Source organism: Bos grunniens, chromosome 19, assembly GCF_055505025.1.
Source record: "Bos grunniens cultivar Pamir isolate PY7600 chromosome 19, Bosgru_T2T1.0, whole genome shotgun sequence".
Taxonomy (NCBI): domain Eukaryota; kingdom Metazoa; phylum Chordata; class Mammalia; order Artiodactyla; family Bovidae; genus Bos; species Bos grunniens.
Window position 1 is genome coordinate 20732344 of NC_141183.1, and position 15096 is coordinate 20747439.

General features: G+C 49.4%; 2 protein-coding genes across 3 annotated transcripts in view; one reads left to right on the plus strand and one right to left on the minus strand.

Moving 5' to 3' along the window:
* Positions 1–15096, plus strand: part of RETREG3 (reticulophagy regulator family member 3) — a 64127-nt gene that overhangs the window by 28998 nt on the left and 20033 nt on the right. The window contains exon 1 of one of the 2 annotated variants that reach the window (XM_086357603.1): positions 13045–13698. The exons of the other annotated variant lie outside the window; for it this stretch is intronic. Coding sequence (XP_086213729.1) covers positions 13592–13698 — 107 coding nt within the window. The 5' untranslated portion in view covers positions 13045–13591. Of the gene's footprint in view, positions 1–13044; positions 13699–15096 lie in introns of those variants that run through there. 2 annotated transcript variants of the gene reach the window in all.
* On the minus strand, positions 10165–14873 carry LOC147351571 (tubulin gamma-1 chain). Its single transcript, XM_086357611.1, has 11 exons — positions 14721–14873; positions 14286–14398; positions 13915–14082; positions 12980–13048; positions 12611–12690; positions 12062–12188; positions 11740–11826; positions 11493–11642; positions 10988–11140; positions 10743–10904; positions 10165–10560 (listed from the first exon to the last, which is right to left on the minus strand). The coding sequence occupies exons 1-11, from the start codon at positions 14767–14769 to the stop codon at positions 10363–10365; spliced, it is 1356 nt and encodes a 451-aa protein (XP_086213737.1). The 5' UTR covers positions 14770–14873; the 3' UTR covers positions 10165–10362.

Here is a 15096-nt window from a genome sequence, read left to right on the forward strand (position 1 = left end):
TTGTTATAATGAAGTATCATGTTTATGGTGGTGGTTACATTAAGGTATACATGTAAAATTGCATAGGGCCACACACACTTACATTCATTAACTATATATATATATATATATAGTTTTCTATATATAACTGGTGAAGTCTGCATACACTCTGTGGATTGTGCCAATGTCAATTTCCTGGTTATGATATTATACTATAGTTATGCAAGATGTTAACCCAAGGCTGGGTGCATGCGTGCATGCTAAGTAAGTCGCTTCAGTCGTGTCCAACTGTATATGATCTTATGGACTGTAGCCTGCCAGGCTCTTCTGTCCATGGGGATTCTCCAGGCAAGGGAATCTTCCTGACCCAGGGATACAACCCATGTCTCTTACATCTCCTGCTTTGGCAGGCAGGGTCGATACCACTAGCGCCACCTGGGAAGCCCTGTGGCTGGGTAGGGGGTGTCAAAGACCTCACTGTGTGTTTCTTTGCACTTTTCTGTGAATTTATCATTTCAAACTTAAAAAAAAAAAAAATCAGTTTGTAGCAAGGATTTTGTATCCTGTCTTTATATTTTCATTTTTAACAGAAAATGTCCACATTTCATACCCACATCTCTTGATTACTATAAAAAATGAACCAAAAAAAATCTGTCTTATTATAGAGTTAACTGCTAAGGAATAGGGTACATTTACAAAACACCTTTATTTGTTGGAACTTAATTATTGCAAGAATGCCAAAGCATTTTATGGAATACATGGGGTGTGTTCGAGAGTTTAGAAAAGGAAATTACGTGAAAAAATACAATTATAACACTAACAAAGCACTGTGAAATTGTGCAGCCAGTGCACTGCACACAGAAAGGGGAATATTGTGTTTGAGCTCCCGGAGGAGGCCAGCCTGGGCCTGGCCAGGAATGATCTGAGGCCTTGGGGGAAGGGAAGGAAGCTGGGCTTGGCTACTGAGCAGAACTGGTCTGGGGCAGCTTAGGGTGGGGCCGGCCCTGGCTCCTGAGAAAAAAATGATAAAGAGCAGGCGTCAGTGTACTGGCAACGGCAGCTAAGAATCCACTTTCAGAAAGAAGTGGCAGGACATAGACAAGAGATTTGATATTAGGTTTGCCAAATATTGGTTGCAAAGAAGTTAGGGAACAGGAGGGGAATAGAAAGCAGGGGGTGGACAAGGCAATAGCAATGAAAGCAAAAATAAACAACTGGGACTGAATCAGACCTTTGTATAGCAGAGGAAACCATAAACAAAACAAAAAGACAACCTGTGGAATGAGAGAAAGTATTTACAAATGATGTGACTGACAAGGGCTTAATTTCCCAAATATACAAACAGCTCATACAACTCATTATCAAAAAAGCAAACAAACTAATTTTTTAAATGGGCAGAAGACCTAAATTTCTCCAAAGAAGACATCTATATGGCCATTAGGAAAGTGAAAAGATGCTCAACATCGATAATTACTAGAGAAATTCAAATAAAAACTGCAATGAAGTACCACCCCACACTGGTCAGAATGGCCATCATTTAAAAGTCTACAGGGGAAAAGAAAAAAAAAAAAGTCTACAGGGGAGACTTCTCTGGTGGTCCAGTGGTTAAGAATCTGATTGCCAATGCAGGGGACACGGGTTTGCTCCCACATGCTGTGGAGCAGCAAAGTCCATACGGCACAACTTCTGAAGCCCAGGCGCTTTACCGGGCCCACACGCGGCAACCACTGCGTCTGCGCTGTTGAGTTCAAGGGCAGCAACTACTGAGGCCCAGACACCTAAAGCCTGTGCTCAGCAGCAAGAGAAGCCGCTGCAGTGAGACGCTTATGAACCGCAACGAAGAGTATCCCACGCTCACCACACCAGACAAATCCTGCACACAGCAATGAAAACCCAGCATAGCCATAAATAAATGATAATTTAAAAATATCAAAGTCTACAGGGACTTCCCTGGTGGTCCAGTGGCTAAGACTATGCGCTCCCAATGCAGGGGCCCTGGGTTTGATTCCTGGTCAGGGAGCTACAAGCTTGTGTGCCGAAGATCTTATGTGCTGCAACCTGATGCAGCACCGCCCCCCACCCCCCAAAAAAAAGTCTACAAATAAATGTTGGAAAGGGTGTGGAGAAAAAGGAACTCTCTTACACTGTTGGTGGGAATGTAAATTGGTGCAGCCACTATGGAAAACAGTATGGAGTTTCCTTAGAAAAACTAAAAACAGAGCTGCCATATGATCCAGCAATCCCACTTCTGGAAAACTCTAGAAGAGTTTTTCTAATTAGAGAAAACTCTAATTAGAAAAGATACACACACCCCAATGTTCATTGCAGCACTATTTACAGTAGCCAAGACATGGAAGCAACCTAAATGACCATCATCAGGCAAATGGATAAAGAAAATATGGTACATGTATACAATGGAATACTGCTTAGTCATAAAAATCAATAAAATTATGCCATTTGCAGCAACATGGATGGATCTAGAGATTATCATACTAAGTGAAGCAGGTCCATATAGAAAAGACCATATAATATCACTTGACATGGAATCTATAATATGACACAGGGGCTTCCCTGCTGGCTCAGTGGTAAAGAATCGCATACCAGTGCAGGACATACAGGTTCGATCCCTGATGCAGGAAGATCCCACATGCCACGGAGCACTAAGCCTGTGCACCGCAACTGTTGAGTCTGTGCTCTAGAACCTGTGCTCCCAGACAAGAGAAGCCACCACAGTGAGACGCCTGCACTCCTCTACTAGAGAAAAGCCCATGCAGCAGTGAAGACCCAGCACAACCCAAAATAAATAATATTAAAAAATAACATACTACACAAATGAACTTATACATGAAACAGAGGCAGACCCATAGACTTAGAAGACAAACTCATGGTTACCCAAGAGGAAAGGGGGTAAATTAAGAGTTTGGGATTGACAGATACAAACTACTATATATAAAATAGTTAACCTTTGTCCTATTGTATAGCAGAGGGAACTATATGCAACATCCTGTAATAAGTAATAATGGGGAAAAAAAAGAAAGCAGGAGGTGGGGGTGGGGGTCATTTGGGGGGGAAAGTCTAGAAAGGGCAGGCTGGTGGCTGAAGCTTCCCAGCTGGCCTTCAGGGTTTCCTCTTTGCTCTGAGAATAAAGTCCGAACTCTACATGGCATAAAAGGCCCTACATGACTGGCCTGGTCTTGGAATATCTCCCTAACCTGGTCTCCAATTGCTTCCCCAGATGCACCTCTGAGTCTTCGAAGCTTCCAAACCCACAGTCCTGTTTTTGGGCCTCCCTCTTCTCCCAGGTGTTCTTCCCGGTGCTTACCATGATTTTCCCTGTGGACGTCAGTGCCTTAACTGTTCCCTTTGCATAAAAGACCCCGGCTGATTTCTCTCTGTGAAGCCTACTATCATACCTGGGTTGGGCCACAGCCTCCTTTCTCTGTCTGGTATCCCCTCAGCCTTAAATGGGGCTTCTGAAGCTAAAAGTGGTTCAGTGGTAAATAATCCACCTGCCAAGCAGGAGACATGGGTTCAATCCCTTGATTGGGAAGATCCCCTAGAGAAGGAAATGGCTACCCACTCCAATATTCTTGACTGGAGAATTCCAAGGACAGAGGAGCCTGGTGGGCTACAGTCCATGGGTTCGCAGAGAGTTGGACTGAGCACACAAGCCATGCCATATGTGCAGTCCTAGGTGAGCCCTGGTGGCCTCATTTGCCTGTTGCAAGTGTCCCCTCAAAACTACTGATGGGGCAGGAATGGCTGAGCTTCAGAGGAGAGTGAGCTACACCTCACTCCCCTGCCCAGACTGCGCCTTTGCACATGCCAGCCCTCCTACCCTCTCCTACATCTCCACTTGGGAAGCTTTTCCTCAGAATTCAAGACCCTGTCAACAACTGTTCCTCTGTGGGACTCCCACACTGACCCCCCACAGCCTCTCCTTCTTGCAGATATTCAACAGATATTTACTGAGCATACACTGTAGTGGTCCTGCTGACATTTGCTTACCATCTAGACTGTCACTTCTGTGTAGATGTCTCGGGCTGTGAATTTTTTGAGATTCTAAGCACCTTAGTTTATTCATCTAGGTATCCCCAGTTCCTGGAAAGGATTCGGGGACATGGTATGCCCCTAATAGATTTGTTTTTTAAAAAATAAATAAGCTGGAGTCCAGGGGCTAAGACTCTGCGCTCCCAGTGCAGGGGGCCTGGGTTGGATCGTTGGTTAGGGACCTAGATCCCACATGCCACAATGAAGACCCAGAACAAATAAATATATTTTAAAAATAAAAATGAATAAACATTATTATAAAAGAAAATGACTTTTAAGAAATTCCTAACAGTCCTTAAGGCTGGAAGGTGGATTTAAGGTCACCTCATCCATCTGCTGGCATCCATCCATTCCAGGCAAGTCATCCTGCAGAATCTATTTGACTGAGTTCACTGCAGGGGAACTCACGGTCCACGTGTCCACTTACTCCACTCAAGGGTAGTGTTGATCATGGAGAAGTCCCCCTGCCGTGAAGCTGGGTCCTGCCCCTCTGTGGTTCCCTCCATGGGTCCTTACTCTTCTCCCTGGAGTGTCACAGAATGAGACCCTCCCTCTTGCCATTGACAGCCCATCATATATTTGACATTTATCACATCTGTCTTTTCTTTCCAAGTACAGAAAAACCACTTACTAGCCATATGATCCAGAGCTTCACTTTCTTCTGAGCTTCAGTTTCCTTGTTTGTAAAATTGGGCTAATATCTATCTATATGGTTGTCAAAATTACATGAGCTCATAAATTTAAAGTGCTTAAAATAGTGCTTGTGTGTGTGTGTGCTCAGTCGCTCAGTTGTGTCCAGCTCTTTGTGACCCCATGGACTGGTAGCCCGCCAGGCTCTTCTGTCCATGGGGATTCTCCAGGGAAGAATACTGGAGTGGGCTGTCATGCCCTCCTCCAGGGGATCTTCCCAACCCAGCGATTGAACCCAGGTCTCCTGCATTGCAGGCAGATTCTTTACCATCTGAGCCACCAGGGAAGCCTAAGAATACTGGAGTGGGCAGCCTATCCCTTCTCCAGGGGAACTTCCTGACCGAGGAATCAAAGTGGGGTGTCCTGCATTGCAGGCAGATTCTTTACCAGCTTAGCTACCAGAGAAGCCCAGAATAGTGCCATTTTACATTCAGCACTTAAAATTAACAACTTACATTTGAGACAGTTAGTTAATTAAAATACATGATGACATACAAAAATTATATTATTAATATTTTATGAATATGTAATAAAATCACATTATATATTACCCACTCCTGATAAGAGCTTCCCTGGTGGCTTAGAGGGTAGAGCGTCTGCCTGCAATGTGGGAGACCCGGGTTCGATCCCTGGGTCAGGAAGATCCCCAGAGAAGGAAATGGCAAACCACTCTGGTACTCTTGCCTGGAAAATCCCATGGACAGAGAATCCTGGTAGGCTACAGTCCATGGGGTCACAGAGTCGGACACGACTGAGAGACTTCACTTTCACTTTCTTTCTCTCCTGATAAAATTGGAAACCCCCTCAGGTAGGGTCCATTGTGAAGTTTAATGGGCAACTTGGTCTGTATTTTTAAAAAAATACATTTATTTATTTATTTTTTGCTGCACTGGATCCTCGTTGCTGCAGGAGGCCTTTCTCTAGTTTCAGTGAACGGGGGCTCCTCTCTAGTTGCAATGTACAGGCTTCTCACTGCAGTAGCCTCTCTTGTTGCAGAGCTCAGTAGTCATGGCACGCAGGCTTGGTACCCCATGTTATGTGGGATCTTCCTGGACCAGGGATCAAAGTGGTGTGCCCTACATTGCAAGGCAGATTCTTAACCACTGGGCCACCAGAGAAGCCCAGTCTCTATTTTTAATAAATGCTTGCTCAATTATGAACAAATGTCTACTAGGCCTGAACTCAGCCCTGATCACTCACATATACTGCCTTGAGATTTTCCAATCATTCTCTATGGTGTTCTTAAATTTAGGATTACCAGCTGTCCTGGTTTTCCCAGGAATGAGGAAATGTGGAAATTTTAGTTTTAAAACTGAATCTGAGGGGGGTTCCTGGGACTCAAGACTTTCAGTGCTAAAACCAGGATGAATTGGTCACCCTATTAATAATTCAGTGCCACTGGATTTGAGGATTGAAGCTTAGTGAGAACTACCTACTTCTGGATTCCACGACCAAGGTTACCTCTACAGCAGTGCCACAGATACGTAGATGGTGTTTCCAGTAGGGTCTCACAGAAGTATTAGACCTTGATTGACAGAGCCTGCAGCTTTGCAAGAACATTTTATCATTTCACACTGTAGTGGTCAGGCCATATGTAATTTAAACTTACACATGATGTATTAATAAATCAGCGTGTCAATTTAAATGCTCTTGTGACTTTTCTAGGGCATCCCCTTACCTGCTTCAGATCCTCAAGAGGGATTGGAGAGTGGTCGTGGTGGTGGTGGGGCGTGGGCATTACTGGAGGGAGGATTGTATGTTGGATTTTAGTTACTCAATCCTGTCCGACTCTTTTGCAACCCCATGGACTATAGCCCACCAGGCTCCTCTGTCCATGGGATTTCCTGGGAAAGAAAGAATACTGGAGTGGGTTGCCATTTCCTTCTCCGGGGATCTTCCTGACCCAGGGATTGAACCCGAATCTGCATTACAGGCAGGTTCTTTACCACTGAGCCACTGGGGAAGCCCTTTGTGTTGGATTTTAACTGACTCTCTAGGGCAGAGTGCCCATTTCCAGGGATTTCTAGAATACCTGTGTCTGGTAGAGACCACAAATAAGGCTTGCTAGACTAACTCACCAACTCTGTGCAGCAGCTCTCCTCACCTGCCCATCCTTGAGTTCATCACCTCCTGGTTTCATCTCAACACATTTTTGGAAATTACAATCTCAAAGTTTCACTCTATTTTTATTTTTTAAGGAATGTATTTATTTTTTTTGGCTGTGCTGGGTCTTTATTGCAGCACACAGGCTCTTAGTTGTGGCCCGTGGACTTCTCTCTAGTTGCAGTGCATGTGGGCTCATTTGCCCCAAGGCATGTGGGATCTTAATTCCCTGACCAGGGATTGAACCTGATGCATCCCCTGCACTGGAAGGCAATTCTTCACCACTGGACCACGAGGGAAGTCCCTCAGTCTGTTTTTAAAGTGCTTCCTATTGCTAGATCTCTGTCTCAGGTACATATAAAGGTCCCCGTGGTCACATCACACTGAAGTGTTCTAGAAAAATTACCTTTAAGTGGCTCATCTTTGAACTTCCCTGATGGTTCAGTTGTTAAGAATCCGCCTGCCAATACAGGGGACACAGGTTCAATCCCTGGTCTGGGAAAATTCCACATGCCGCAGAGCAACTAAACCCTTGTGTTGCAACGACTGAAGCCCTAGAGCCTGTGCTCTAGGAGAAGCACAGGAGAAGCCACCACAAGAAGCCCTCTTGCTGAAACTAGAGTAGTCTCTGCTCACTGCAGCTAGAGAAAGCCTGCACACAGCAACGAAGACCCAGCACAGCCAAAACATAAATGCTGAAATAAAATAAATTGTTCATTTCTCTCATCTGTTTAGTCCAGAAGTGGTTCCTGTTCCAGGCTTGAGCATTCTGCTCGCTCCAGCTCCTCCGAAACAGTCCTGTCGCTCATCAGGGACAGTCACTTCTGTGGCTGGCAGGCTCTCAGACCACAGGGATTTTTCTCACCAGCACCACCTGCTGCCCTGATCCCAGAGGCCTCCCTCCCTTTCCACCTGGCCTCCTCGCTGCCCTCTGGTTGACACACTTTGGGGTTTGCTGCTGGCCAAGAACAGGGAGGGGTTGGGCTGGTGTGGGGTGATGGGTGATCTGGAAATAGCCTTGGGGGAGGGGCCCAGCTCTGAAGCTGGCATTGAGGTGTTAGTCTGCGCTGAGACACTCAGCAGTCAGAAAAAGGAGGCATCTTTGCTAAGTCCAGTTCCCCCTCCTGAGGAGGGTATTCACTCCTCTGGGTCGGTAGCTAGTAATATCCACATACAACTTTGACTCCAGATTCCCTAGGTATTCCTTCCCTTCTGGGCTCCATACTGTTTAACTAGGCTTGCAAAGGAGGGTTCTGGGATGGTTGTGGCCTGGAGGGGGGCCAGCTGGCTCTTCACATACAGCAGCCTCACCACATCTGCCAGCTAGCTCATGATCCCCTATTCAGCACTAGCCAGTCTTGCAGATGCCCCAGGAGATGAAAGGCAGGTCGTCAGTGGCAAGGGCGGGAGCAACACAAGGTATCCAGGGTGCAGGCGTCAGAGGTAGAGCTGAGAAGGGACCCGGTGCCCATTGGTTTTTCCTGAAGTCATCTTCTTCCCTCCTGGATGAACAGGCAGCTGGCTGACAACAAGGCTGGCTCTCCTGAGTCTACCACCTACAGACCCTGGCAACCAAAAGAGACAGGCTCATGCTTTGACCATGGTGGTGACAGGCTTTGATGTGACCAGCCTCCCTGCCACCCTCAGGCAGCCCAGGGCCTGGCTTGTGACTGCGCATTCTCAGCCCATCAGTCCTGTAAGCGTCCCCTTTGTTCATGAAGGTCTGCCCTGTGTGTTGCTCGCTTTGTTTACGTCCAGAGCTTTATGAAAGATACAGTGGTTCATGGAAGGAAAAGTGTGTCCCCAGGCTAACAGGGAGCAAGAGGGAAAAAGTCCTAGTTCACCCAAAGTGAAGGGGACTCTTCAGCCTTCATGGAGAGCTGGAGGGACTTTCTTGGGCTGGTGCTTCATCTGCTTGCTGAGCCCTGCCAGTACCATCCTTCCCATCCACAGGGCCTGGTTCTCTAGGTTTGACCCCAGACATCTGGGTGGTGAGGCAAGAAGACTGCCCTGACCGGGGTGATAGGGACGCTTGGTGGGTTTACCTGCTGCCTGCTGAGGCCGACACCCCCTCCCTCCCTGGACTCCACCTGCCCAATATGCACAGGTGTTCAAGGTCCCCACATCCTGTGACAACCATGGACCCATCCTACAGCTCCAAGACCCCAGAAATGGGACTCTTCTACACCAGCCCAGGAAGGTATCACAAAAAGCAGAATGTGCAGTGGTTAGGAACACCTATGCCAGGCAGTCAAACCAGGGTTTGACTCTAACTCTATTCTTCACCAGCTGGGTGACTGGGTAAATTAATCACTCAGCCTGTTTCCTCATTTACAAAATGGGGTTAATAACATTTACTACTTCATAGGACTGTCCTGAGGATTAAACAAAATAACGCAGAGCACCTGGCACAGGGTCCACATGCATGTAAAAGTTACTACAACCCTCAGCTTTGGGGGGTATGAGGGCCTAAGAGGGGCCCTGACAATCCACCAGTCTACGGACAACCTGCTTTGTTCTTTTGATCCTGAAGCCTTAGGCCACTGTGTATTAACTACTTCCCTGCAATCTTGTACCAGAAGTAGAAGGCTCTGGGACTTCCCTTGTTGTCCAGTGCTAAGACTCCATGCTCCCAATGCAGGGAACCTGGGTTCAATCCCTGGTCAGGGAACTAGATCCCACCTACCTCAAATAAGAGTTTGCATGCTGCAACTAAAGATCCACAGCAAATTAATTAATGCACAGCAAATTAATTAATTAAAAAGGCGACTTTAGCCTTTGAAATAACTGAATTTTGGCACCTTAGATATGGGTCCACTTTTGGCACTGCTTATAGTCCAGGCTTTGGATTTGGTCTCCTGATTTGATCATCCTAGACTCCACCTGCCTGACCAGGGCATTCCAGGACTGGCTTTCTGTCACTACCCTGCCTGCAAGATTAAAGGCATTTGGGCTGACTCTACTGCTTGTCCAGGGCTTGGTGGTGGGGGTGGTGGCCACAGGCCTGCTGCTGTGATGACCAATGGGACATTCAGATGTGGGAATGTGAAACTGGCGAATGGTCACCATATGGGGAGGTGGAGGGTGGGAGGAACTGGGATACAGAGTGTCAGGAGAGCAAGGCAGTGTGTGTTTTTAGGGCCTGTTTGCCCTAAAAAGGAATGTCTCAGGTGAGTCAGCCCACCCATGTTCTCCAATACTAAGCAGGGGAAGGAAAAGCTAGGGGAGGCCATTTGCTTAGAGTTGAAGGTGTAGGAAGTAGAGGAAGACCCCATCAGAATGATGGAGAAAGAACAGGCACCCCCTCTTCCAGTTCCCCAAGCCTTCAAACAGTCCAGTGACTTGATTTATATCCAGTGGTTTATTAAACATAAACAGTCTCACAAGGAGATTACATGTGTCCTCAGGTCAACAGAGAGTACGGGTAAGTGTGTTGATAAGAAAGAGGTGCGAGGTCCCTGATCTGTGCTCTGAGGGGTGGTCAGTCAGGCGGGGCCTGGGCCAACCAGTAAGGCAGATGAGGGTCCCTGTCCAGAGGACTCACTGCTCCTGGGTGCCCCAGGAGATGTAGTCTGGCCTTGTGGCTGCGTGGTACTCATCGATGAGCTGCTGCACAATCTCCCTGGATGTATCCAGCTCGTCAAAGTTCTCCTTGAAGATGTCCTCCTTGCGAAACTGCTCTAGGAAGGCCTCCCGCTTCCGCAGCTTGTCGTACTGGCGACAGGTCCGCTCGAAGAGCTAAGGGTGTACAAAAAGGACTTAGAGTGGAGAGGGGTCACGGAGAACTTCAAGGAACCATGTGACTCAGAGAGCCAGGGAACCAAGGCTGGGGTATCCCCACAGTAAAAAAAAAGCCAGAAGCAGGGCAGCAGGGTTGTAGAGAGATGAGGCACCACCAGGAAGATGACTATGGGGCTCACCGAGGAGATGCTGGTGTGGTTGGCCATCATGAGCCCACTGACCCTGTGGGCAGAAGGCAGGTAGGGCGACTTCCTGGACAAGGCCACCTGGATGCTGGCGGGGCCCCAGGGGATGAAGTTGGCCAGCTTCCGTTCCCGGATCCTCTGCAGGCTCTTGTGGACCTGGGGTGGGCACAGGAATGGTGGTGGTAGCCTCTCCTCTACCCCTATGGGCTCCGGGGGTAGGACAAAGGGGCTTCACCTACCTGGGTGGGGTCCACCTCCCCCTGGATGATGTTGAGGATGGCGATGTAGCAGTGGTTGGTCTGGCGATCCCGGCCTGTGGACACCATCACGTTCTTGGGCTGCAGCAGTCGCCTCATGACATCCAGGACCGTGGTCTTTCTCACGCTGGCCACCTGAGGGGAGAGTGGCCACAGGGCAGCCCAGCACTCAGGGCACAGTTGAGAGACGCATGGACAGAAAGCACGAGGCGACGCACAGCCCCATCAGACGCGGGGGAGCCTGGTCTCTCTGGGGAGTGTCCTTAGATTCAGGTCCTCACTGAGGGATCAGAGATCTCAGTCCCCCGAGCTCAGCTAATTCATGCCTTGTGCAGAAGCATCAGCAGACTCCATATAGCCTGGGCCCTGCAGGGCACCACAGGCAGGGGGAGAGGAGAGCAAGTCAGCCAGGAAGCAGGGCCTCTGGGTGCAGCAGAGAGAAGGGAAAGGCTGGTCAGGGCCTGCTGGGCCTGAGGGCTGCTCTTACCGACTGGTCCGTGGTGAGGGGGGTGTAACCAGTCATGAGGAAGTGGAGCCGTGGCGTGGGAATAAGCGAGGCGATGAGGCCGATGAGGTCGTTGTTCATGTAGCCGGGGTAGCGCAGGGTGGTGGTGCTGGCTGACATGATGGTGGATACCTGGGGACAGGGTGCCGGGTCATGGGCCTTGTCCTGGGGGCCTCCCTTCCCTAGATGGTGCTTTGGGAAGGAGGGAGTCCAGGAGCAGGGGGCTCACCAGCTGGTTGATCTGGGAGAATGAGGGATTCTGGATGTGCAGGCGGTCTGTGGCGATCCGGTTCAGGGCAGTGTTGTCCAGCACCACCTGAGGGGACAGAAGAGGGTGTCAGATTTAGGAGGACAGAAAGTACAGGAGCTCTGCCTGAGTCTGGGCTATGACGCTTCATTTCCCTGGTGCTTCATGGCCAGAAAGACCCATCCAAAAGAGACTTGAACAAGACTGGGGCACAGGAAGGTTCAAAATGGGACTTTTAAAAATGCATGAAAAGGATGAAATAGACGGGGGTTGGGACTGGAGTCAGGGAGACTCCCGGACTTACCACACAGTCGGCGTTCTGGGTCAGCCTCTTGAGCGTGAGCAGTGAGTTGTAGGGCTGGACCACCACATCGCTCATCTCATCCTGGTTGGGAAACACTGAGTATGTCTGCACCAGCTTCTTGGGGTACCTAGTGGTGTTTGAGAAAGGATGGTCAAGGGCAACAGACTGGAGGCTTGGTAAACTTGGGGTTTCTAATGACTGTCAGGATGGGGAAATTGGGGTTCGGGTCACAGGACAGCAGAGAAGGGAGACTTGACTTTTGGCAGTCTGTAACCCAAAAGGGGGGAAGGGCAGAGAGACATCTTAGGACCTAGAGTTCTAACTCTGAATCAGGCTTACTCCCTGAATCTTCATCAAAGATCGGGATTCTAGACTCTGGTTCCAACCACTAGGAGTGTGATTGGGTTCCTGATCATTGTACTTTTCCTTTCTCAATACAGCAGGGAATGAAGAGCCCTTTCCTGCTCCAGTGAATGGGAAGGTTTTATCTGGAGGGCCTCCCAGTCACCTGGGAAACCAAATCCTCACTGCCCTTCAAAACAGACTTACCTGTCGTTGAGCCGTTCTAAGAGGTAGGAGCCCAGGCCAGAGCCTGTTCCCCCAGCGATGGAGTGACACAGCACGAAGCCCTGCATGGGGAAGGGGCGGTCAGTATCTAGGTTTCAAGTGGCAGGATTTCCAATTTTACCCATCTCATAACTTCTTGGACTCCTATCTTCCCAGGACCTCTCCTCCACTTCCTTCCCCCAACCCCCCACACACAGATTAGTAGACTCTTCATTACTTCCAACGAGGCCCTGTGGCTTCTGTGCAGTGCAAAGGTTGCACAGGGAGGGTCCCACACCTAACAGATGGCTTCTAAAGGGTGCTGCCGAGCTGTCCCTGCTGGCCCCCCACTGGCATTCCGGAGATGCTCACCTCTAGGCTGTCGCTGCCATCTGCCTCCCGGTCTATTATGTCAAAAATGTCCTCGTGAATCTTCTCTCCCTGTACAGACATGGGGGGCATCAGAGTGGGGCAGGACTAGGGGACAAGGACTTTGGCCTCAGAATAGCCACCCTCCATTCTCCTTATAGTACCTAAAAGTCCTTTTCAGAACACAGTGGTCCTGCTTTTTGTTTGCACTGAAAGGTAGTGCAGCCTGGTGGTTATGAGCAGGGTCTCTACATCCAGACTGCCTGACTGCCTATATTAGCTCTAGGTCTAGTTAGTCGGGTGACTCTGGGCATGCTACTTCATCTCTCTATACCTCAGTTTCCTCATCTGTACAATGAAGGCACTAATACAGGTCCACAGTCCCTTATCTAAAATTCTTGGGGCATTATGTTTCAGAGTTCAGATATTTCAGATTCTAGGAGGGCTATATGGTGTGTATAACACAAGCTAAGTAGAACACCAGTGGGGCAGGGGTCTGAGGGGTGCTAACCAAATACATTAATATTTCTGTAGTGAAAGGAATGAGAAGTGGAAGTAAGTTGAACAGAAACTATAAACTAGCTTATCTATATTGAGATTCGGTTTTGATGCTAAATGAGTAGTTATAAATCCTCTTTTAGTTTCAGAGTTTTCTGGATTCTGGAAACCTACAGAGACTGTGGACCTGTAGTACCTACCTCTAGGATTGTTGGAAGGTCTGGGTAAGTTAATTTATGTAAAACACTAACAATGGCCTGGCATCCGGCATGAGCCGAGTGCAGTGTCTTATGACTATTACATAGTTCGCTCAGAACCCCCTCAGTCACATCTCCCTCTCCACTCATATAGTCTCCATCTGGTTTATCTTCTCTTTAGGAAGTCATAGGGCCAGTCCCCATGCAGGAGTGGAGTTCTTCTGCCAGGGAACAGCAAATGACCTGGGAGAATCCGCTGGCCCAGTTGTTGCCAGCTCCTCCTCCATGCTCCGACAGGTAGATGTTCTCTGGATTGTAGAGCTTGGCATAGGGGGAGTTGAGGATGGAGTGGATCACCCTGGGCTCCAGGTCCAGCAGCACTGCCCTCGGGATGTAGTGCTCATCGTCTGCCTGTAAAGGGGAGTTTAGGAGGAGCCCAATCAGCTCGGGCCTGCCCAGTCCTCCAGCCCTCCCAACCCTGGTTCCTGCCTCCCTCCCTCTTCAAGCCAGCCTCCCTGGCTCCTCTGCCCAGTGGGATTCCCAGTACCAAGCCACTGCCCTTCCCTTCAGAACCCCTGGGCCACTACCGGCCCTGGCTAAGTCGCTGGCGGCACCTGGTAGAAAAAGACGTCCTTGCGATCAGTGCCCTCGGTGGCGAACTCCTCCACGATGCCCTCGGGACTGATACCATGCTCGGCGCACAGCTGTTTCCAGAACTCGAACCCAACTGACGGGAGGGACGGGGGCGGGAAGAAAGAGGATATCTGGGTCTGGGCAGGTTCCAACTAGGAGCTGGGGGACTCAATGCCTGGGTCCAGGGATAGGAAGTCAAGCTTCGGGAGTCTTTCGTGTCAGAGGAAAGGGCACTATATCAGCGACTGGGCAGAGGAGGGCCCCTTGGGGTTGAGCAACTGGATACTGGGTCAGGCATGTCCCACCTTTCGGAGAACTACGATTCTGGGAAGGGCAGATGGAGTTCAGGATCCCACAGTGAGATCCCGTAGAACCTAAGAAACCCTGGCTAGTGGAGGGGCCGGAAGTTCGCTCACTCTGATTGCCGCACTGGCCCAACTGTAGGGTGATGATCTCCCTCGGCATCTCTCCTCTGGCAGCTGCGTTGCAGCCGCTTTCTACGGCAAAGCTACCGCTCTCGCCACAGAAATGCTGCCGCTCCCGCCAGCAAAGCCGCCGCTCGCTAGCCCGTCGCACTGCGCATACGCCAAAGCTCGCCCCGCCCCCAAACTCCCTCTGTTCCAATGAAAACTGAGTTCTGGCGAGGGCACTTCCTTACTCGTTCGGCTTCAGCCCTGCAGACTGCGCGTGCGCAGCTCCTGACGGGCGTCGGGGACGTAATTTTGACGCAGTGTTCTTCGTCCTGGGATGTACGCGACCAAGAGCGTTCGCGCAGGCGCGCTGTGGAGGGAT